The sequence below is a fragment of the Manis javanica genome, chromosome 6, assembly GCF_040802235.1.
Source record: "Manis javanica isolate MJ-LG chromosome 6, MJ_LKY, whole genome shotgun sequence".
NCBI classification, from domain to species: domain Eukaryota; kingdom Metazoa; phylum Chordata; class Mammalia; order Pholidota; family Manidae; genus Manis; species Manis javanica.
This window is the reverse complement of record NC_133161.1, coordinates 76,506,533-76,528,490: the sequence shown is the minus strand read 5'-3', so window position 1 is coordinate 76,528,490 and position 21,958 is coordinate 76,506,533. Positions and strand designations below refer to the sequence as shown.

Sequence of the window (21,958 nt, the reverse complement as noted above, 5' to 3'; positions counted from 1 at the left end):
GCATGTAAGACTTTTTCAAGGCAAGTGCCTGGTTAGCACCTTCCTCTTCCCTGGAGATCTTAAAGCTCAAAATAGTGCAAAGTAAGTCCTCTTCAAGTAGCCTGAGAAACCCGGTTCTATTCACATTTCTTTGCTGTTAGTAGGAAATCTTTATTCAGCCCTACAGCTAAAAGAAGTCTAATTATTTTAGAACAAGCTGCTGTTTCCCCTGTTCTGATCCCAGAGCTCCCCCTTGTGCCCTCATGGGAAACTGACTGAAGGAAGAATTAAAGGTCAGTGTGTATTTCGGTGTGAGGTTCAAGCAGTTTCCTAGAATGTGGTCCTCAAACTTCGGTGTGCATAATTACAAATAAAGTTGTATCAAAGTATGGGGGAAAAACTCTACCATAGAGACCAAGACATTCTAATTTTGTTTCTCAGAAAAGTAAAATGCAGAACAGAGTTTGAGAATCTGTCTCAGAAAAAAAGAACCAGCCATATCTCCAAAATGTAATGGTTCTCAGATTTTAACATGCATCAGAATTGCCTTGTGTTTTCCTGTGCTCAACACTCAGAAATTCTTTAGGTTTTAGGGAAGGTAAAGAAATAGATTTTAAAATAAACACCCCAAGGTATTCTGCTTCAAGAGGCCTTGAGGAACCCAGGCAAAGACAGTTAACATTCCTGCAGTAGAAAAACTCCTAGAAGTCAATGGAGAAACTTACTTTTCCTCTCCTTACAAGGAGAAAATCATTTTTTAAATGCCATCATTTAATATCACAAGTTTTTTTTTTATTATTACGATTACATTAAAACATCAGAACCCACTTTAGAAGGGTTAGAGTGACATGTTTTCTAACTGACAGATCTAACCTTGAATCAGAGACTTAGAGATGGCTTTGGAAGCCATCTAGGTAGCCTCTTAGAGACCAGACCAGGGGGGTTAGTTGCTAGATCCCAAAAGGGACCTCAGGAGTGCTACAGTAAATAGAACAAACATCTGAACTGAAAGCGATATGGTGCAGCCCTGGGCACTAGGAAACATCTCTGAGCACGCCTGCTCCTGAAGACAGGGGGTGTGCTGCTTTGGCTCGAGGATGCTGGCACAGACGTCCTCCCCCACATGATGGCCTGTAGCAATGGGCTCCCTCTGTTTCTTTCACTGGATGTCTATCACCTTTTATTATGTACTCCTCTCACCACATTCTTCTCTCACTTTAAAAAGGTGAAAAGAAAAATTAACTCATCGATCTAGGAGAACTAGAGAAACACAGTTGGTAAGAGGTGAATGCAAGCGGGTGCCTTTATGCCCCACAATAAGCTCACAATACTGTGTTACCACCATAATAATTTTTAAGATGCCCAGGTAGATGAAGCATTGCATGGACCACTGATTTCCAATCCTGATGTGACATAAGCAGGAGAGAGCTTGAAATACCTCAAGGATTATAACAAAACTTAAAAAAAAAAGATAAAGCAATCATTTTCTTTTTTAAAAATATACAGTTTTGCTAGCTTGAAGGGGGAAAATCTGCAAATCAAACTGTGATCCAAAGGTACCTTAACCTTAAAAAGATTAGAAGTAATCTATACATGGAACAGCAAATTACTTTGAAAAATAAACATCAGCATTCAAGTGTTACTCATGCCATGAAAGCATTTTGTTAATGCTTTGACAGATCTTCTAAGTCCATAAAATTTCTTATCTTCTCTTGCTCCCACTCACTGTGGACTGTATTAATTAGATAGAGACCGTTGAGAGCTGTTCCCTCAATGCCAATAGCTAAACAAACTGTGCTATGTATTCTAATAGACCAGTCCCTACCTTGGTGGTTCTACCACCATTAATCAGAAAACTAGAGTTGGAAATGGATCATACAAGTGATGTACCCTGGTCTCCAATGCCCTCCAGAGAAAGAACCTGTGACTCGGAGGTTAGATTTCTTCATCTAGATCACCCAGAGAGGTTCGTTGTTGATGAAGAACTATAACCAGGAAAGTTGCTAAGCCAGCTCTCAAGCAAACTGAAACTAAATAGTAAGAATAAATACAAGGACATGAACATTATAATTATATATTACCTAAATAATTTCAAGAGAATGAGACAAACGAACAGAATGAGCCTATGTCACTGAGGAGACTGGGAAGCACTGCGATCAGCAAGGGTCTATTTCTCTTAATAGGTCCTCAGCACAGCAAATGTCTACATATTCTTCTGTTTTCTTTCTGCTTTACATCCATAGAGAATACGCTTTAAAATAGTAAGACTCAGCAGAGTTTTGTTTCCTCATAATAAATACAAATTTAGAACATCATATAGAAATGAGAATACCTGGGGACTGAAATTGCTCCGGCTCCTGGTTTAGCAGGATTACACCTCATTGTCACAGCAGTTGATCGGCCATTAACACAGGATGTCGTGGTTGTAGAAGATCTATTGTAAGGGAAATGTCATTTTACAAAACAGATATGACATAGATTACAAAGATAAAAATATCCTGTGTATAACTGTTCCTGTGCTCTATGAAGAAATTAAAAAGAAAAATGTATCAAAGTTTCCTAATTTAGAATTTTATACAAACTGAGTTCCATTTATTTTTACTGCCTATGAAAAACTAACTTTTTCTAGGTGAAATTGAGACAGGGACCATGGATGTAGTCAGAGTAGGGTGAAGGCCTCCGGAGGGGGCAGGGCAAGATATTTGTAGTCAGAGCAATGTAACTACATGCAAGGAAACCCCCCTACTAAAACTCTGTGTTAAACATTGAGCTCTAGAATCATTCTTCAGTGAGATCAGTTAATGTTCCCCAGATAAAGAAGAGTAGCACATGTTTTATTATGCTAATCATTTGTAACCATGTGTAAGATTCACCTTAGCATACTAAAAAGCCCAGGCCTATGTGCTGTCTTTCCTCTTTCAGATCTGACAAGGTGATTTTGCAAACTGAGCAACTAACTTAGCATGCAGACCCAGCTGTAAATGGCATAGTAAAAGGCAGGAAGAATTCCATCTTAAAGATAAGATTGCATTTTAACACCCAGGAAGTTCAAGAGGCAAGCTTCTTTAGCAAGTAGGCAATGCCTCAGCCCACCTTGGGGGCTGGGCAGGCAGCTTTTTGATGTGCTCCCAGACCAAGGTGCCAGTGTCCCAGAGAGAAATCAAGGCAGGAAATTCCTTACAGCTAAGTTAATTTTTAATATTCAGGGACTACTTAACAAGCCCCCACCCCTAAGTTTTTTCACATTCTCCTCAACTGCCTATAAAACCCCCTAGTCAACGCACCACTATGGGCTCTCTTGTCCCCTCCTGGCACGAGCTGGGAGCTCTGTTCTTTTACTTTATCTCTAATAAAAGCCTGTACCTTGCTCTCCTACCTTGACTGTTTGTGAAGCTCATTCTTCGGCTCTGCAAACAAGAACCCCAGCATCAAAATGATAAGTTATCATTAAGGTGTTTATTAGAGCTAATGTAATTATAATCAAAATTATACTAAAAAAAATTTAAGGGACTTGAGGGTCATATCCACTTAGCTTGATGTTTTGATGTGTGAATTACAAATAATTATTGTGTTGACAATGAAATAGAGTCTCTTTATTGCCTAATTTTAAAGGCAATTGACTTTTCTTGTAAGTTATAATATTAAATATGTATGAGAAATTATATAATGCTTTCAAAATATTCCATGTTTTCTACTTTTTACTCTTTAAGAATCAATTATTTATTAAGCATAAGCTAGATACCCTGAAGTGACATTTTAATTTAAAAAATAGTCAAGGGAGGCAGCATCTTCACTTACTTATAAAAGAAATGCACATCTGGTATTGGGCTGGCTGGAACTGGGAACGTATCTTCTTTTATATTAATATTTTGCAGTGTGGTTTCAACTGTTACTCCTGGATGACAATAAAAAAGAAACTATTCAGTATTATAGGAAAACTAGGTTTATTTAGTCTCTGTACATCTGAATAGAAAATAGCTTTACTTTCATGCTATCATTTTACCAGAAATATTGTATTAAATTAACGCATTCATGGTAAGAATAGGAACCTCCCCAAAGTCTCCCAAATAAAAAAGAAAAGATTTTCCTCCCTAGCTTTGTAATTTTGCTTGTCACTTCACTTCCCTAAGTCCTATGTTCTAAATCTGTAAAAGGCATGCAATGATTCAGATGATCTCTAAAGCCTCTTCTATTTCTAACACTTTAACAATCTAATATTAAAACTTTCAGCTCCTGATGAGTTTTGTCAAATCAGCTCTGCTATTTTGCTAATGTGGCTTTTCACTCATATTCAGTATAGTATGGACATACTTGACAAAATGAAAACTTTTGTTCCCTAATAAATTCCAGAAAGAAAAATTCCAAAATTTGTTTAATCTAAAAGTAAGGACTTTTTCCCATTTCTTGTAGCCAAATGATATCAGAGCCAAAATATAAGCAATAAAAGCAACCTTTACTTCGGACATGGAGTTCTGATGCTGAGCACATGCTCATAACTGACCTTGATGCTGAAAATTAAAGCAAAATTCCTCTGGAGTCACTAGCAATGGTTCTCAAATCTGGCTACACATTAGAATCGCCTAAGAAGCTCATTAATTGTTAGAGTGCTCTATATCTTGTTAGATTCCTAACCCCCATCCCAGAGGTTCTAATGAACTTGATCCCCAAAATTCACTAAATAGGGACCTGAATTATTCTTAAAACTTTCCTATACCTTCCAGACCACAGAGACAGAAAGGGCAGGAGAATAAAGTGCAGCACATTCACCTTTGCTGCTTACCACCAGCTTCCTTCTCATGTGAGAAAAGATGATGAAAGCTGGTGGCAGATATTATGATTTAGGTTTGTACTGTGTTTGCTGTTTGAAAGGAAAGGAGCAACACATAGCAGCAATTCACCGGAGAGTTCCGTTTTATTAGGGAAAGGTGCTGGGTTATATAGGAAGGGGCATGAATTGATTGAGGTGTCACTTCTACGGGGCTGGTGGCTGTTGGCTAGGTGCTGGGATTGGGAGGGGGACGAGAGGTGATTGGGCTTCAGGTGGCGCCGGCGGGAACTGAGGACCCCGAAGAGAAGCTGAAAGTTTGCCATCTTACTGGTGGGGACCCTTCATTCCCCCCTTTCTCCTCTATGAGTTTGTGGACGTTGCTTTCTCTCTGGCTGCTTCCTGCTGAACAGGGGCGGAGAAGGGAGTGAGGGCTTGAGGATTGGGAGGAAAGGGTTGATAGGACTCCCCGCAGTAAGGACGAGTAGATGTGGACTTCTTCAGGTTTGGAAATCAATGAAGGTTCCCTGTAACCATAGGTTGGCCAAGAGGATATGGGTGTCAGGAGCCAGGCGTCTGTGGCTATTGTTTCCAGGAACAGTTTCCAGTGGAGAGAAGGGTCCATCTCAGCGTGTGGTAAGGAGGTCACGTGAGGGTGAGGGATCTTCTGTGGCCAGAAGCTGGTAGTTCCTGAGTAAAAGCTGGTTGAAAGCTTGATTAGAGATTTTTCCGACTTGGGATTTGATGAACTTTATTATACAGGGTAAGAAGAGACAGGCGAGAAGAATGATTATTGTGGGGCCTGCAATGGGCCAGAGCCAGGTGAGGAGGAGGTTTGTTAGTATTGACGAGAATGGGTTGGAACTGGAAGCAGAGTGGAGACTGGAGGCAAGGTCGGTGAGTTTGGTGATGTCAGTTTCTACAATGCCAGATTTGTTGATGTAATAGCAGCACTCTTCCCAGAGGAAGACGCAGGTGCCGCCCTTCTCGGCTGTAAGCAGATCTAGGGCCCGCCGGTTTTGAAGGGTGACTAGCTAGCGAAGTAACCTGTCTTTGGAGAGAGGCTAGAGAATCGGCAGTGGATGTCAGGGCTCCCTCAAGTTTGGCGTTGAGATCTCTAACTGCCTATAGAGAGTGACCCAAGGCTTCTCCCAAAAACCCTGCCCCAATGGCTGAGGTGATCAAAGAGCTACTGACCATGATGGGAAGGAAAGCAGCTCTTTTTGTGCGTGAGGGCAAGGGAGGTTGGAGCTCAAGGAATTCTGCCATGCTGTAAAGTGTTAACTGTGGGATTAGGGTGACGAGAATGCAGGGTGTATCAGAGTTGAGAGGCAGTGAGTTGAAAACACTGCCATTACACTAAAAGAAGTGTCCCGGTTGCATAAAAGTCTTAGAGCCGGAGGTAGGGGTGTAGATAGAGAGGCAGTGAAGTGCGCTGGAAGGGGGTGGAGTTGGGCCTACACAGTGGTGGATGGTGAGATTATCTGCATATTCTGGTTCACATAGGGGTATGTCTGCCAGGGGGCAGAGGGGTTGTCTTTCTGCATGGAAGGAGTAGTTGGAAATATTAAGGGGCACGGCGGCCAGCAGTGGGCGCTGTAGTGATGCGCACAAGAAACAATTGGCTGTGTTAAGGGTGTGGTTGAGAAAGATGGTGGTGTCCTGAATGAGCTGTAATGAAGAGTAGGAGAAATGGGAAGAGGGGTGGGGATAAGAAGATGAAGAGGCACTATTAAGAGTTTGGATAATGACTTTTTTGGAATGTCTGCTATCTGATGCAACTTGAGAGATCTGGGAATGAGAGGGAACATACTTTCGAGAGATATGAAGGGTACTGTGGGGGGTCGAGGACCCCCCGTAGTAAACTGAGGCTGTGACTCTGGCAGCCCATCGAGAGTCCCAGGGATCTGGGATTGATAAGGAGAATGAGCCATTGGGATATTTCATGAAACGGTTGGAGGAGTAAAGGCTCAGAGCAGCTTTTCAGAGGGCAGTCTGGTGTGGCAATGAGGGCAGTAACTTTTGTTTGATGCTGTGTGTAAGTCTGTCTGACTTTGAATCGCCATACAAAGGAGGCTGGGGTGGTGGGGAAGACAATAGGAATGAGGAAAAAAAGCGAGAGAGCAGTAAAGGAGGAAAAAGTCATGATTTGGGTATGGATGGCAAAGGGGGTGAATGGGATTTTGGAGGAAAGAGGACAATAAGGTCAGGAGTCTGGAGGGAGGGAGAGTTTATAAACTTTTGTAGGTTAAGAGATCTTTTAGGTGATGTGGGGACAGAATGGTAAGGGGCGCCCTGAATGTCAGTTTATGAGCTGCCTTCTGCAAGAGCTGCCCAGCGGCTAATGCCCATAGGCAGGGGGCCCATCCCCGAACTGTGGGGTCTAATTGCTTGGAGAGATAAGCTACTGGGGCAAAGGATGGGCCATAATATTGGCCTAGGACTCTTAGAGCTTGACTGGACCTCTCATGAATGTATAATGAGAAGGGCTTCGACAAATCAGGAAGATGGAGAGCTGGGGCTTCCACAAGGGCTTGACAGAGCTTAATGAAGGAGTGTTGGGGTGAGGAGGATAATGGTTTTTTAGGGGGGGCTCTTGCTGAGGTCGTATAGGGGTTTTGCCAACAGGGAGCAGGGAGAAGTTAGGGATCCACGCTCTAAAATACCCAGCCAAGCCTAGAAAGGAAAGGATTTCTGTCTTGGTTTTGGGAATGGGCAGGTCAGAGAGGAGCCATTTTCTGTCTAAGGTAATGGACTTTCTTTGTTGAGATAGAAGGAATCTGAGGTAAGTGACAGGAGGGGAAGAGATTTGAGCTTTGACGGGGGATACTCGGTAACTTCTGGATGCTAGAAGGTTAAGTAGGGAGGCCGTGTCAAGTTGAGACTGTTCTCACGAGAGACTGCAGAGTAGAAGATTGTCCATGTATTATAATAAGGTGGACTTGGAGTGATCATGATGAAACTGTTTGAGGTCTTGAGCTAGGACCTGTCTAAAAATATGGGGACTATCTCGGAAGCTTTGTGGCAAAACTGTCCAGGTGAGTTGTTCAGAATGTCTTGTGTATGGGTCCGTCCAGGTGAAGATGAAAAAATCTTGGGAGCAGGGGTCTAGAGGGATAGAAAAATGGGTCCTTGAGATCTAGGACTGAGAAGTGGGATGCTGAGGCTGTATGGATTTGGAACTAAGGGATGGATAGGGACAATGGCTATGTTGATGAGGCGAAGGTCTTGGACAAGGCGGCAAGATCCGTTGGTTTTTTTAACAGCTAATATGGGGATATTAAATGGGGAGTGAGTGGGTCTGCTTGAATGATGGGTTGGAGGCCTATGAGGGCTGAAGTGGTTAGGGGGTATTGGGCCTGACAGATATACTGAGAGGGGTCACATAATTTGATAGAGGCAGGGGGACATAGGGCCACGGAGGGGCTTGTAATGTCCCAAACTTTGGGATTTACAGGGTGTATGAGGGCAGAACCAGAGCTTTCATTGGGTAGAGGGGGGTCGTCGGCTATGAGGGCCATCAGAAAGGGAGTACTGGGGGCTGTGGGAGTGGATATAGTTATGGAAACGTGGAGGAGGGAAAGGATGTCTCGTCCTAGTAAAGGGATGGGACACTGGGGCATAACCAGGAAGGAGTGGGAGAAAGGTATGGGATTGTCTTGGATTGTGCATAAAAGGGTGGGTGGGGGGTTTAATGGGAAAATCTGTTTACCTCCTACTCTGACTATAGGAGTAATGGCTGGTGTGGTAGGGCCCCGGTATTCTCACAAGACTGAGAAGGTGGCTCCTGTATCTAGGAGTAAGGAGATGGGGTGACCGTCTACTGTTAAAGTAACCCTGGGCTCCTGTTTGGTGATGGAAATGGTCGGGCGAGAAGCCCCCGGGCCCCATCAATCTTCTTCTGCCAGCCCCACTACGGCGGGCTTAGGATGGGGGTTGTTCGTCCAGCCTCCCCTTCGGGTGGTTGGGCAATCAGACCCCCAGTGGCCCTTTTTGTGGCATCTGGGGCATGGGGTGGTAGGAGATCTGGGGGAGGGGCACGCCCTTGACCAATGTCCCTCTTTTCTGCACTTGAAACAAGTCCCTCTTTTCTGCACTTGAAACAAGCTCTTGGGGGGGCTTGTTTGTAGAGGGGCGCCCAGGTTGTGGTTTTATCAGCTGGGCCAACATCTGGAAATTGGCCTGATCAGCCTTTTGTTTACGGCACTCTTTCTCCTCCTCCCGCTTATGGAAGACTTTAAAGGCCACTGTTAGGATCTCAGTCTGTGGGGTAGCGGGGCCCTGTTCTAACTTTTTGAGTTTAGCTTTAATGTCGGGGTAGCCTTGAGCTAGGAAGTGTGTCATAAGGACATGTCTTCCTTCAGGTATTTCTGGGTCCAGGCTGGTATACTGTAATAGGGCTTGAGTGAGTCTGTCTAAGAACTCGGAGGGGATTTCATCTCTCTTTTGAATTATGTCTTGGAGCTTTTGAAAATTGACTACTTTACAAGCTGCCCTTTTTCAGACCTGCTATTAAGCAGGAGGCAAAAATATCTTGAGAGCGGAGACTCATGGTGGTGTTATAATTTCAGTGTGGGTCTTGTTCAGGGACAGCAGTGGGGCCAAGGGAATAGGTGGGGTCAGTCCTGTGGGTTTCAGTAGCCTGCATTTGGGCGAAGTCCTAAACTCGTCTATGCTTTTCAGGGAGGAGAGTATTGGCCAAGAGCATGAAAATGTCATGATGTGTGAGGCTGTAAGACTGGAGGGTCTATTGAAACTCCCTGATGTATGTCATGGGATCAGTGGAAAAGGAACTTAGGCATTTCTCTAGTTAGGTTAAATCTCTTAAGGAGAAAGAGACGTGAACGCGCACGATGCCTTCGGATCCTGCTACCTCCCGGAGGGGGGCGATAATTTTGGGAGGCTCTCGGGACTGAGTCTGAGGGGGACTGAAGGGTTCTGGCTCAGTCTGTGGGGGAGTGACGCGGTCTAGCCGTGCCTAGTCGAGCAGGTCCTGAAGTGCAGAAGGGGGGCAAAGAAAATAAAGAAAGATAGAATCGGACCCACATGTCGCCAGCTAGCAGCCCAGCTGCTTGCCTCTGCTGCTTTAGTTGGGCTTGAACTCATGACTCTGAGGTTGAGTCCCATGCTCTACTAACTGAGCTACAGCAGGGCTCCAGTTAATTGCTTATGGAATGCGTTGTTTTCTATTCCTGCCACATCGGCAAGTGGGGGAAGGGCATAGCTAGAAGCAGGGGCGGTGTTTCTACACATCTTCAAGGTCTCCCTATTTTCAGAGTGAGGAGTCTTGGCAAGATATGTTTTTGTGGACAGATAACTTCTAAGGACTGCACCGGTTGTTCTCTAGCTTGTGCTTTCCCATGCTGCGTTCAGACATGGGGGAAGGTGCTTTCCTATTCTCCCTACAAACATGTGAGAAGACAAAGGCGGTCCCTAACAGGGGAGAAACAGGTGATGAGGGCAAAGACGGAGGAGGCCCCTGGGACCTAGTTAAAGGGGGGCTGAAAGGCTCAGGCTTAATCTGCAGGGAATGAAGGTGGAGGAGGTGAGATGGGGGAGGAGATGGTTGGGGAGGAAGGGAGAAGGGCTGTTGTAGGAGAAGAAGGGGAAGGGAGTGAACAGGAGGCTTCTGCGGGGGCGCGGCTTGCAGGCTAGGAGAACTTGGGAGGGGGCGGGGAGAGGAGGAGGCAGAAAGCTTCGATATAGGGAATCTCCTTCCATTTTTTCAGGCGCTGGGAGTAGTTAAAAAGATCGCGAGTGATGTTAGGATCAAGAGATCCCCCTGCGGGCCATTGCTTGTTATTGTCTAGGAGGGTATGTCGGCCAATCTTGGGAGCAATATTTACGGAGAAGTTTTGGTTTTATATCAGGCGTCAGGGAGAGGGTAGCCAGATGCTTAAGCAGGCATTCAAGAGGTGAACTTTCAGGGAGGGATGAGGAGGCTCCCATGGCTAAAGGACAGAGAAGGAGACAAACGGGAAGACGAACGGAGATCCTCGGACTGGAAGCAGACCACAAGGAGACAAAGGGCGTCCCCGATGATCCTTGGTGGTCTGCGGAAACTCGTATACGAGTCGGAATTTCTTGGGAAGTGTGGGTCGTCACCCAGACTTCCCTAAGAAGGCAGAGTGCCGGAGTCACGAGGTACCTAGCACTAGGCGTTTTCGGCAGACGGAGTAGAAGGAGGAGTGGGGGAAAAGGGAGCGTTCTCATCCACAAAGGAGTCACCTCGTTTATGGCTGTTGGAGGGGGGTGCCTGAGAGTCAGCCGCAGCCGTGAAGGCCTGAGGCGGGGATTTATGACTGCCGGAGGAGGGGTTTGAGCGTCCGCCGCAGCCGTAAAGGCTTGAGGCGGGGATTTATGGCTGTTTGGGGAGGGGCCTGAGGGTCCGCCGCAGCCGTGAAGGCCTGAGGCGGGGAGAGTTCCCTCCTCATCCCCGAGCATCAGGGCCTTGCTGGACGATCACAGTCAATGGCACTGCGATAGCTCGGGGAAGAGTGGCCCACCCCGGGGAAATTTTGCTTAAAAACTTTCAGCACTGATGGAAGGGATGGTGAATGCGTTTGACTGTCGGAGGAGGGGCCTGAGGGTCCGCCGCAGCCGTGAAGGCCTGAGGCGGGGAGCGTTCCCTCCTCATCCCCGAGCGTCAGGGCCTTGCCGGACGATCACGGTCAATGGCACTGCGATAGCTCGGGGAAGAGTGGCCCACTCCGGGGGGAAAACTTACCTAAAGGCCAGAGAGGAGTGGTGTGTGTGATGAGCCAGCGCCGGAAAAAGAGGACGAGGGCAAGCTGCTGCTGGTGTCGGGGGAAGACGGGGCCCAGTTGGGGTGTCCCGTCTCCCGGGTTTCGGCACCAATGAAAGGAAAGGAGCGACACATAGCAGCAATTCACTGGAGAGTTCCGTTTTATTAGGGAAAGGTGCTGGGTTATATAGGAAGGGGCATGAATTGATTGAGGTGTCACTTCTACGGGGCTGGTGGCTGTTGGCTAGGTGCTGGGATTGGGAGGGGGGCGAGAGGTGATCGGGCTTCAGGTGGCGCCGGCAGGAACTGAGGACCCCGAAGAGAAGCTGAAAGTTTGCCATCTTACTGGTGGGGACCCTTCACTGTTCTCCTTTTGTTTACAGTTTTGGTTTTTAAAATCACTTCACCTCTTAAAATCCTAGAGACTCTGATGAAAGGCACAGACTCTCAGAAAACATCTTATCACATATGAGTTAATACATAAATTCAGAAGATTCTTGTACTTGCTGAGACTGATCAATAGACCTCACTTACAGGGCCTTTTTAACCATGTGACAAAATGATCATTTTAAATTACCTGTGGGCCTTAATCACCTATGGCAAACACCAGGTGCAAGGACAAGTCATTAGTACCAAATCTGAATAAATGCAAGCATGCATAGAGGAACCAAATGAAGCTTACCTAAAAATGTATCTGCCAGAATGATGGATTGTGATGATAAGGCTGCTCGGAAACCCTTACTTTCAGAAGGAATAATAGTTGACTGGCATACATATGCTCCTACCAAATTCGTGTAATCATCTGACCCTGCCACCATTTCCTTTACTGTAAAATCTGTTATATTGTTGGTACAGAGAGCCATCTTCTTCCCCTAGGAAAACAAAGTCATAAAGAGGTTTTATTGAAGAGTCAGCCTCTGCACTGCATCTCCAAGAGCCAGTGACTTCAATGGAGCAGTGGCTCACTCCTCACCACAGAGATTCTGCTCTAATTGATCTGGTGTGGAGCCCAGGCACCAGAATTTTTTTAAAAGCTCTGAGGCAATTCCAATGTTCAACCAGGATTGAGAGTCACTGAAGTTATAATGAATGTAGTAATTCAAGACTGCACTGCTCTTCTAACTATAAGCATCATTTGGGCTGGATGAAAGCCATCTAACTTGAGGAAATAAAACTCATCTATGTGCCCTTCAGTTCACAATATAATGCATACAGAGAGCCCAGAACACTGCTGGTGAAAGATTTGCTCTTCCCTCTTCTTATAGGCCTGTGTGTGGCACAAAGGTAACGTGAAGGCAGAATAAGAAAGCCTGAAAGCCACATTGTAGCAAAATCCTAGAAAACCATATAACTTCTAAACAGTTCATCACTTCAAGGATCCTTATTCACCCACTCTTAGATTCAGTGATGCGTATCTGTTCACCTACATGGTCAGTTGAAGGGAATACAGGGTTCACTTTCTTGATCATTTGGAGGATAACTAGAAGATAAAATTTATAAAAATTGAAAGGCTGTTTAAATAGACTATAGCCCCACTGCAAAGGACTGTAGCTAGCTCAATAATTTCTATGAAGAAGTGCCTACTTATTGGCCTTTGATCTAGAGTGTGCATGATGGACATAAAGAAAAGACCTCAGATTTCTCTTTCTTAACATAACTAGCAAACCTATAAAATTTTTCCCCTCCACCAAACCTTCTCACAATACAGGTGCCACATATTTTTACTAAGCTTAAACTGTTGAAGCCAGGATGAGGGAAATAATGGAAAAGATCAGAAACTATTAAAGAAAGAAAGAGGAAAACACAGTGAAAGGAAAAGGACAAGAATAAAAAGGAGAGAAAGAGAAAGAAGACAGATGAGCAAAGGAAAGAAGATGGAAGGAAAGAGACACAGGAACATGAATGAGAAGTGTGATATAAAATGGAATTAATCTTATTCAGAGTATTTAACATAATTGACATGGTATTTAACATAACAGGTATTCAATAGATATTTCTTTACTGAGTCAACTGAGAGACTACCAATCTAGTGAGTGCTTTAGGATCACCCTAGGTAAAATCAGGACAGGAACAATGTCCTACCGTGTTAAATTTATAGACCTTTTGGTTTGAACACTTTTGTGGTCATCAGATCTTTATCCCCTTGCACAAAGTCTGACACAGCATCTCCTAATGAAGACCATCAGAGATACAGGAGTGAATATGGAACAAAACATGGAGGAAATGCCTCATTATATTTTACCTTTGCTAATGGTCCATATACACAGATATTTCCCCAATCCCAAACTCATATGCCTATAAAAATATCAGACATAGAGTCCTATAACTCTCCCCATTACCAGTATTGATTAAAATTCTGCTTCTTACCACAGAAAATAAGATCCGATAATTTTTCAGCAGAGGCTACCTGATCAAATAACATCTGTTCCCTGCTTACTTCCTTTTTGTTTCTGGACAAACTTCCTCTTGGTAGCCTTTTTTCTTTTACGTTGGCAATATAAACAACAGTAGAACCTTCTCAAACCGTAACTGCCTGCCTAAAAATTAGGTGGCATTGACATGCCTGGCCCGCCTTTACAAAAATGACAGCTCCAAGCTTTGAGGCTTAACTAAGTGCTTTGATGGACTGAGAACCAGACAAGGTTGCCCCCCCAACCCCCCCGGTAGAGAGAGCTGCCAACATGTTAGGAGGCAACAAAGGATTTAAACAATCAAAACTCAGTCTCTGACATTTGCTTGTTATTTTCCACAGTGATTTTATCGGGCCATCAACAGAGAAAATATCAACTCAATCAGAGGTGAACTATATTTCCATTTCACCTTGACAGCCAAAACTCACCTCGTGCCCACATAAACTAATATTGAAGAAATGGAAGTATTTTGTTCCTTTGGAGGTAAAGCTGGGGCCATTCATTAACGAGCCCACACTGCTGAGGTTGCTGAAGTCATAATGCAAACTCTGATTTTCTTTTTCATGGTGGAAAAAGCAGTCACTGTAGCAAACTGAGTGGTCCTTTGATTAAAGATTAAGAAATGAAAAACACAAAAGAAGGAAGGAACATACTGGCTGCTATCAAAAATGTTTCAAAAAAAGTTAGAGGTTTTAAAACTATTTCACCAACTTTGACTTAGCTATGTGTTACCATATTAATACACAGAATTTCTAACTGCTAACTAGATTTTCCTAAGCAAAATTCAAAACATTCAACATTTTTTTAAAGAATGAAGTTATTCTAAGGTTAGTTTCTTGGAGAAAGGTATTATAGTAAATAGTAAAAACTCCCTGTTATGCCAGTTTAAATAGTCAATAAAACATTCTCCTTCACCTATAACATTAATCTTTGCTCTTAAAATGTTATAAGATTAATTTGCTGCTCTCCATATGTGCCTATTGCCAAAGGTAGTTTACCTCCTCTATCTTCACAGAACACACAGCACATCAGTTTTCATATTTTTGGGAAGCATTCTTATTTCAGTGCTTTTCTAAATATTTTATGTCCCTAGAAACCAGCACTTTCATGGCACATATTAATGCTCAATAAATGTAAGAGGAGAGAAAACAAGGGAATGAAAAAGCCATTTGTAAATATAACTAACAACAGTGTAGCTCCTGGAGAAACCTTAAAGGCAACTGCTGAGTTTCTCTAGTAAAATGTGCTTTGCTGGGGTAAGAAACACTCACCTGAGCACTTCTGCTGCCAGGCCCACAGGGAATGCAAGCCTCCTCGCCATAGACCTGGCGTACGGACAGGTAGGTGTCAGGCGGACACTCCCTGCACTGGCTGGTTTCCTTCTCGATGTAGTGGCCTGGGGGGCAGGGGACACACGATGAGCCCGCCTGCTCAGACCCGAGGGCGCAGGCACGGCATGAGGACGCCACCCCATCCACTGCGTTAGTGGCAATGATGGAATAAATCTTCACCATGTCATTGATGAACCGTCTGTTCTAAAAAGAGAGCAGAAAGGAATGACTTCTGCCTTGGGACTTAGTTGTACAACCAGAGAGTTTTATGTTGGCATCACCAAACTAAGCAGAGTGTTCCAGCCTAATAGTTTGTAATTGACAATGGATTAATATTATTCTCTTTTGGTTCTTTATCTTAAATCTTAGCATTAGAAGCTAATTTCCACAGTAGTAGACTTCCAGGAGTTTTGCCACAAGCACCATGAGATATGGCATAATTGGTACAAACTCACACATACTTATCAACTTTACATCTGAAGAAAAGGTAGGGTTTAATGCTCCCAATATTGTTTATTTATGTATAAGCCCAAATGTAATGATACAACAGAATATTTGCAGTGTAGCAGCATGGAAAAGACTTGGACTAAGGATTAGAAAGTCTTGGAAGATGAAGATTCTGCTCCTCACCTGAACACTGTATATAGTACTGATGAAATCACACTGCTCCTGTGTCTTTCTCTCCCTCTCTCAGGAAAGTCCTAGAGAGGTATTCTGATTTCTACTGAAGGATGCATAACAGCAAAAACCTAGGTCTTACTATACTTTTCTTTCTTGCGGCACCGACTTAATAAAGGTCTAGCTTCCATCAAGCAGAAGGCATCACTCTATTAGTGTGGAGCACCATTCCCCTGACTACTTAATGTTTTTTGATTGGGGCAAAGATGAAAGGAAGGTGAGGAAGCATTCCACAGCGGGGTCATGCTCCTCATCATGGGGACCGGAACACTCATAAAGAACCGCCACAGACAAGTAAAATCTGGAGAATCGTTCCCCACAGAAAGCCTGAAGAGAAAAGAGAAAATCCTCTCTGTTTGCCACTGCATCTTTAAGGCAGCTTCTGAAAAGGTGCTTTACTTTGTTCTCACCTTGGGAAGATCACATCTATGGACAGCCTCACAAATCACAGTCCTGCTACTATTGAAACAAACAATGGAATTTACGTACGGAAGGATTAAGTTCTATCAGGGAAAATAAAAGAGAACTAATTCTGTGTGTTAGCCCACTGTGTGTGCATACACACATGATGTAAAAGGAGACATCACTGTAATGAAATAATAAATGAACACCAGGTAATGGCTCCTGGATAAATGTCAGATCATTCAGACGAACAGGAAGAAAGTCACCAGCCCTCTCACAGTCTCAGAAAGCTTTGAAAGTAAGTTTTTTAATAACTACAAAATTAGATTTTTTTTTTCTCTTAAGGTTTCAGCAATCTATTTGGTCAGAATGTAAAACAATTCAAAGATATATAGTTATTCCATTTCATACATTCTTATTCTCAAAAAAACAAACTGAAAAAAATACCATTTTTATACCAATCCACTCCACAGCCAAATGATGACACATCAATGAAAAGCTAAGATTTTTCCTCCAGAAGATTTGAGTGATCACTTCGTATGAATCTCTATTAGAGAAATCATCTGTTAAAAAAAAAAGAAAAACAAAAAACAAAACACAAACATGCTTGGAACTTACATCTTGACCTTGATTAGTTCTCTGGAATGCCCATGTAAATGTAAATGTTGCATTCTTGAAGATAACATGGGTGTAAGCTTGTTTTTCTTTGGTTCCACCCCATGATTCCACCACATTGGTACTTTTTCTATTGATATCCTAAAATACAGTAGAAAAAAATATACACAAGCATTCACTGGTTTAGTAACCACAACATACCAACCACATTGTCAATATAACCTGAAAGATGTCTCAAAGCATAGGATTTTGGAGATGTGTGTATGTGTCTGATTGTCATTTAGGAAATACATTTTAGAACGGGAAACATAATTCCTCAAACTTGTCACCATAAACTTCTAGGATGCCCCTAGAATGGAAAGGCCTTTTCCATTTTTACCCTTTTTTCTTAGAGATTCCAACAGGCATCTCTTGCACAGAAATTCTAAATTCCCCTGAATTGTACTTGCAACTTTCAGGCTTACCCAAGGCAGATTAACGAGAATGGTATTTTATGTTTATGAAATATTCTCCTGTGTATATTTGAATTCCAAAATGATTAATTGGGACAATTTTTTATTTCTGCCTTTCTTAGCTAAGCCTAGAGGATTCAATAAGGTATGTAACTGTTGAATCACTGTGTATACTTCAATTTTTAAAAACACACTTAAAAAATAATTCAGAATATTTTACAAATGTTTTACATCCCAACCAATGTCATTAACATGGTTAGAAATGGTCAGAAAACAAATATAAGTCAACCAAATAATGCATTAAACATTCAATTTATTTGAAATGAAAACCAAGGCTCCTTGAATGTTCTAATTAGTCTTCCCTGCAGAAATCCTACTAGAGGACTTAGGAATTTGGATAGGCTTCTGTTAGTTATCTGGGGTGTTGATAATACAGTGGCATAAATTCAAGGCACATCTCTTTCTTTCTGTGATATAAACATATGAGTCAACCATGTTATAAAGTAATCAGATATGTTATAAAGAGGTGCATCTTGAGTTTACACCACAAATAAGAATAACAGAATATGCTTGTCATACATCACAGAATTCCCCACATTACCAAATGACCAAATCATCATACATGGCGCTTCCGAAAAGGAAATCATAATATACAGATCATACGGGGGAGGGAAGGGAAAAATATATATATATATACAGATCATACTTTGTTAAACACCATCCTTCTGGATATGCGTTCCAATAATAAGTGAAATTCATTGCATTGCTGCAAACAATGCCATCTTATACTTGTAAAACATTACTGATTTTTAAAACATTGTTATATGCTATTTTATTGATAGCTAAAAAAATCCTATGGGGAGACCAAATCACAGAGGGGAAAAAAACTCACAGAATCTGCTATGAGCTAAAAACTCTGATTGATTTACTAAAATAAGTACACCTGTGATCCCTTTAGGAGTGCTTGGTCAATTAAGAGACCAAAAATAAACAGGAATACATTCACATAATTAAAACTGGAATGGAAATGCAACATGGCGAATATAGTCAACGGTTCTGTAAGTAGTACTCGTTACACTAGCAACTGTTCCAGTGAAGTGAGGATTCAATAAGGTGTGTAACTGTTGAATCACTGTGTATACTTCAATTTTTAAAAACACACTTAAAAAATAAATAAGCCAAACTGGGTTTTCTCAAAGGGTTTTAGGAGCATGCTGGAAGGACTGTTTAACTTTACTTACAGGAATGAGAGAAAGCTTCCTGGAAGAGGTGAAGTTTGAGGTGCCCCTGAAGTTTGAATAGGAGTTCACCAGACAAAAGAGCAAAAGGAAGAGGGTGCCATTCTAGCTTAGAGTATCAAGGCACAAGAAATGAAAAATAGAAGGTGTTCCATTAAATCCAAGGTGTCAAATAGGGGTCAGTAGTAACAGTAGGTCTGATAACGGAGGCAGACAAACAGTACAAAAAGCCATAGAGATGGCTTTTAAAGAATTTTAAATGTGTTCATAGGCTATTGGCTTTTGAACTTTGGTGTGTATCAGAACTACCTTCAAGTTTTCTAAAATACAGATTGCTAGGCACCCTCACCAGAATCCCTCATTAAGACTAGGATAAGGCTCAGAAGCTGGTATTTGTTATAAGCTCCCAGGTGATGCTGGTGATGATGGTCCAGAGACCACACTTTAAGAACCACCACCACAGACATTAAGAGCATCGAGGCTAATGGGCACATTTGCTGTGGATGCCTCTGCTGTATAAGAGAAGAATTGACAGGAGACTGTTGTTGAGGTATTAGGAGTCTAAATTTCCGCGATGCCCTGAGTATGAAGAGAAACTACAGATTAAAGAAATAAGGAGGCAGAGCTGGAAAAATTGAAGACTTATTGGTTATTTGTGGTCTTACAGATGGATGTGTTGAAGATTACTCATGATCTTCTCTTACTATCACAAAGTCTTTTTTTCTTTCAGAACAAAATAGTCGGCTTTCATTTAAGCTATTAGTAATCACAAATAAATATTCAAATCTCTATATATTTTGTATACCATAGAGGAAATTGTTAATGGACTGCTAACCACCTTCTAAATGATCTTTGGATGGAAAAACTTAATTATGATACTAAAATTTCAGTCAGTGACTTTCTAATACCTACATGAGTTCTTCGTGAATTCTGTGTTGCTACTTTTCTCAAGCCAAGATATGAGATATATAGGACAACTAGGAAAAGGGGGTAAAATTTTGACATGTACTTAGTAAAGTCATTTGTCCACATTTATTAAATTTAACAAGGAATAGTTTCCTTCCTGCCCAATGTTCCACACCTGCATTATTTCCTGCCCTCACTTATTAATAATTATTTTCCCTTCCTGATGGTTAGACTTGTAGATGGTTACTAGACAAGAATTTTCATTTTCTGGTGGCATATTTTTTGAAGGAATTTTCTACCAGGTCAATATTCCTAACTTCAGTGGGTTGCCCAGGCCCCCTCACTCAGCCCTCCTGACAAAAAATGAATGGTTTCTTTGTGGGCTTCATTGCACAATTCTTAGAAACTCCTTTAGACATTTTTTAATGTTTTTGGAAGGCCCTAAGAAAAATAAAAGTGACATTCTTATCTCAACTTGCATAAATAAATCCACACTTGAAGAGAATGCTAAGCTTAGAAATCCACCTTTGAAAGCCACTTTTTCACTTACCACCATGAAATACAGAACACAATCAGCTGAACAGAGGGTTTCAAAGACAAACGTTATTCTTCCCAGTTCAGAACCCATGGCTCCAGTCATAGATGTTGGTGGTCTATTTGAGAATTTAAAATTACAATATTTATAGTCTGTTCTAAACAGAGTCTATAACAAAATTAAGTCACTTTTTCCATTAGGCTGAAAGCCACACTCTTCTCTCCGCCATCTATTTACCCTCCCTACCCCCAGCACAGCTCCTTCCTCACTCCAACTCTGCACCACCATACCCTTTGTTCCAAAGTGGAGTCTGCTTGACTCACCTGGTTGTAAATGCTACAAACTATCCTAAAGCAAGAAAAAGACTCCTACTGGGAAATTTCAATATGGGAAACTAAAGCAAAATGAGATTAAACAACTTGTAACATACTGCTTTACACATAGAACTGAGAGAAAAATAAATACATACACCAAAAGATATTCCTGCAAACAACTTGGACAAAGGCCTCATCATTAGGCATCCAAGAAACATTTATTATATTTGGAAAAAACACCATTAAAAGCCTTCAGCTTCATCTAAGTAATATTCAACTAATAGTTATAGCTTCTCAATCACTGATTTTTAAATGTAATACATTATAGATATTTTAAATGTAATACATTATCCTATGACAGTTTGTTATGTGCTAAGTATATTACTGTATTTTATAAATGCAGTCCTACTTCATCTATTTCTATAGGGAAACAGGCATGAGGATTTTTACAGAAGGGAATCAGAATTGGTTTTCCTTACTTAAATCCAGGGATATGTAAGTTTAAGATCAGGTAATCATTATCAGAACCTCCAGCCCCACTCTGGATATGATCTCCAGCCACCTCCCAACCTGCAAATGAGAAAAGTCATCTTCATTGGTAAAAATTCCATTAATGATTTTCAACAGTCTTTTTAAATAAAGTTAAAGAAAAAAAAAAGGACTATTCATGATTATGTTCAAAGCTAGAAATACTCCAAAAGAATTGCCTATTTTTAAAATGCAGTTGCAAACTGCATGGAGTCTTAGATGCCAATAAAGACATTTCACATGATTACCCAGGAAGAATCAAGTAATGTATATTTTTACCTGAAAGTTATTTAATGGGAAAACTAAGAGCAGCTTTCTCAATGAGGTATGATTTTAAAAAGAAAAAGAAAGTTTTTATCTGTTCTAATACATTAAGATGGAAAATTTTAGTCTTCAGGTAACCAGTGGAAAATAGAAACTTCAAATTACTCAGTGAAGATTTGGGAACCAGAGTTCTTTCTTAGTTTACAGTATTGGTGCTTCCAAATTTAATTCTTGTACTGCGTTCACTCACTTCTTTATTCACTCAAATGGCATTCAGTGAGTGCCAAGAATCATGATGTGTATTAAGCACAGAAAGACAAGAGAGGGTCTACCTCATTGAGGAGTCAACAGAAAATGAGGGAGAATATGCTAGCAGTTGTCAATAATGTGGAGTGATACAGCCTCACCCGGCGGAGGGAAGGTCTGTCCTCTGCCAGAAACAATCAACACACCCCAGGCTGAAATGAGGAAAGGAGAAAGTGTCTCCCATATATTATCATTTATGTTTTCAGAAATCATATTCACTATAATATTCTGAAAACCACAGAAAAAGTTAAAGATGACTAAAATTACTTATAATCTCATCACCCAGAAAAAAAAACACTACTAACATTTTGAGGTCTTTCACTATTTCTTGATGCATATGTATTTGATATCACTGATATTTTAGTGTTAGTAACATTTCGTATTATGGTATTATAAATTAACATTATTACATAAGCATTTTTGTGTACAAATGCTTCACCAACATAATGCTGAATTAAGTTTACTATGTTGATAGATATAATTAATTTC

General features: G+C 41.7%; 1 protein-coding gene across 4 annotated transcripts in view; it reads right to left on the bottom strand.

Annotated features, from left to right (window-relative positions):
* The window catches only part of ELAPOR2 (endosome-lysosome associated apoptosis and autophagy regulator family member 2), a 206,715-nt gene that overhangs the window by 40,143 nt on the left and 144,614 nt on the right, over positions 1-21,958 (bottom strand). For 3 of the 4 annotated variants that reach the window (XM_073238896.1, XM_073238897.1, XM_073238898.1), the window contains exons 11-18: positions 20,851-20,941; positions 20,073-20,175; positions 16,930-17,067; positions 15,172-15,435; positions 14,329-14,502; positions 12,172-12,361; positions 3,778-3,874; positions 2,312-2,413 (exon numbers count right to left, since the gene is read on the bottom strand). In XM_073238896.1, coding sequence (XP_073094997.1) covers positions 2,312-2,413; positions 3,778-3,874; positions 12,172-12,361; positions 14,329-14,502; positions 15,172-15,435; positions 16,930-17,067; positions 20,073-20,175; positions 20,851-20,941 — 1,159 coding nt within the window. The remainder of the gene's footprint in view (positions 1-2,311; positions 2,414-3,777; positions 3,875-12,171; positions 12,362-14,328; positions 14,503-15,171; positions 15,436-16,929; positions 17,068-20,072; positions 20,176-20,850; positions 20,942-21,958) is intronic. The other variant, XM_073238899.1, reaches the window with a different exon arrangement.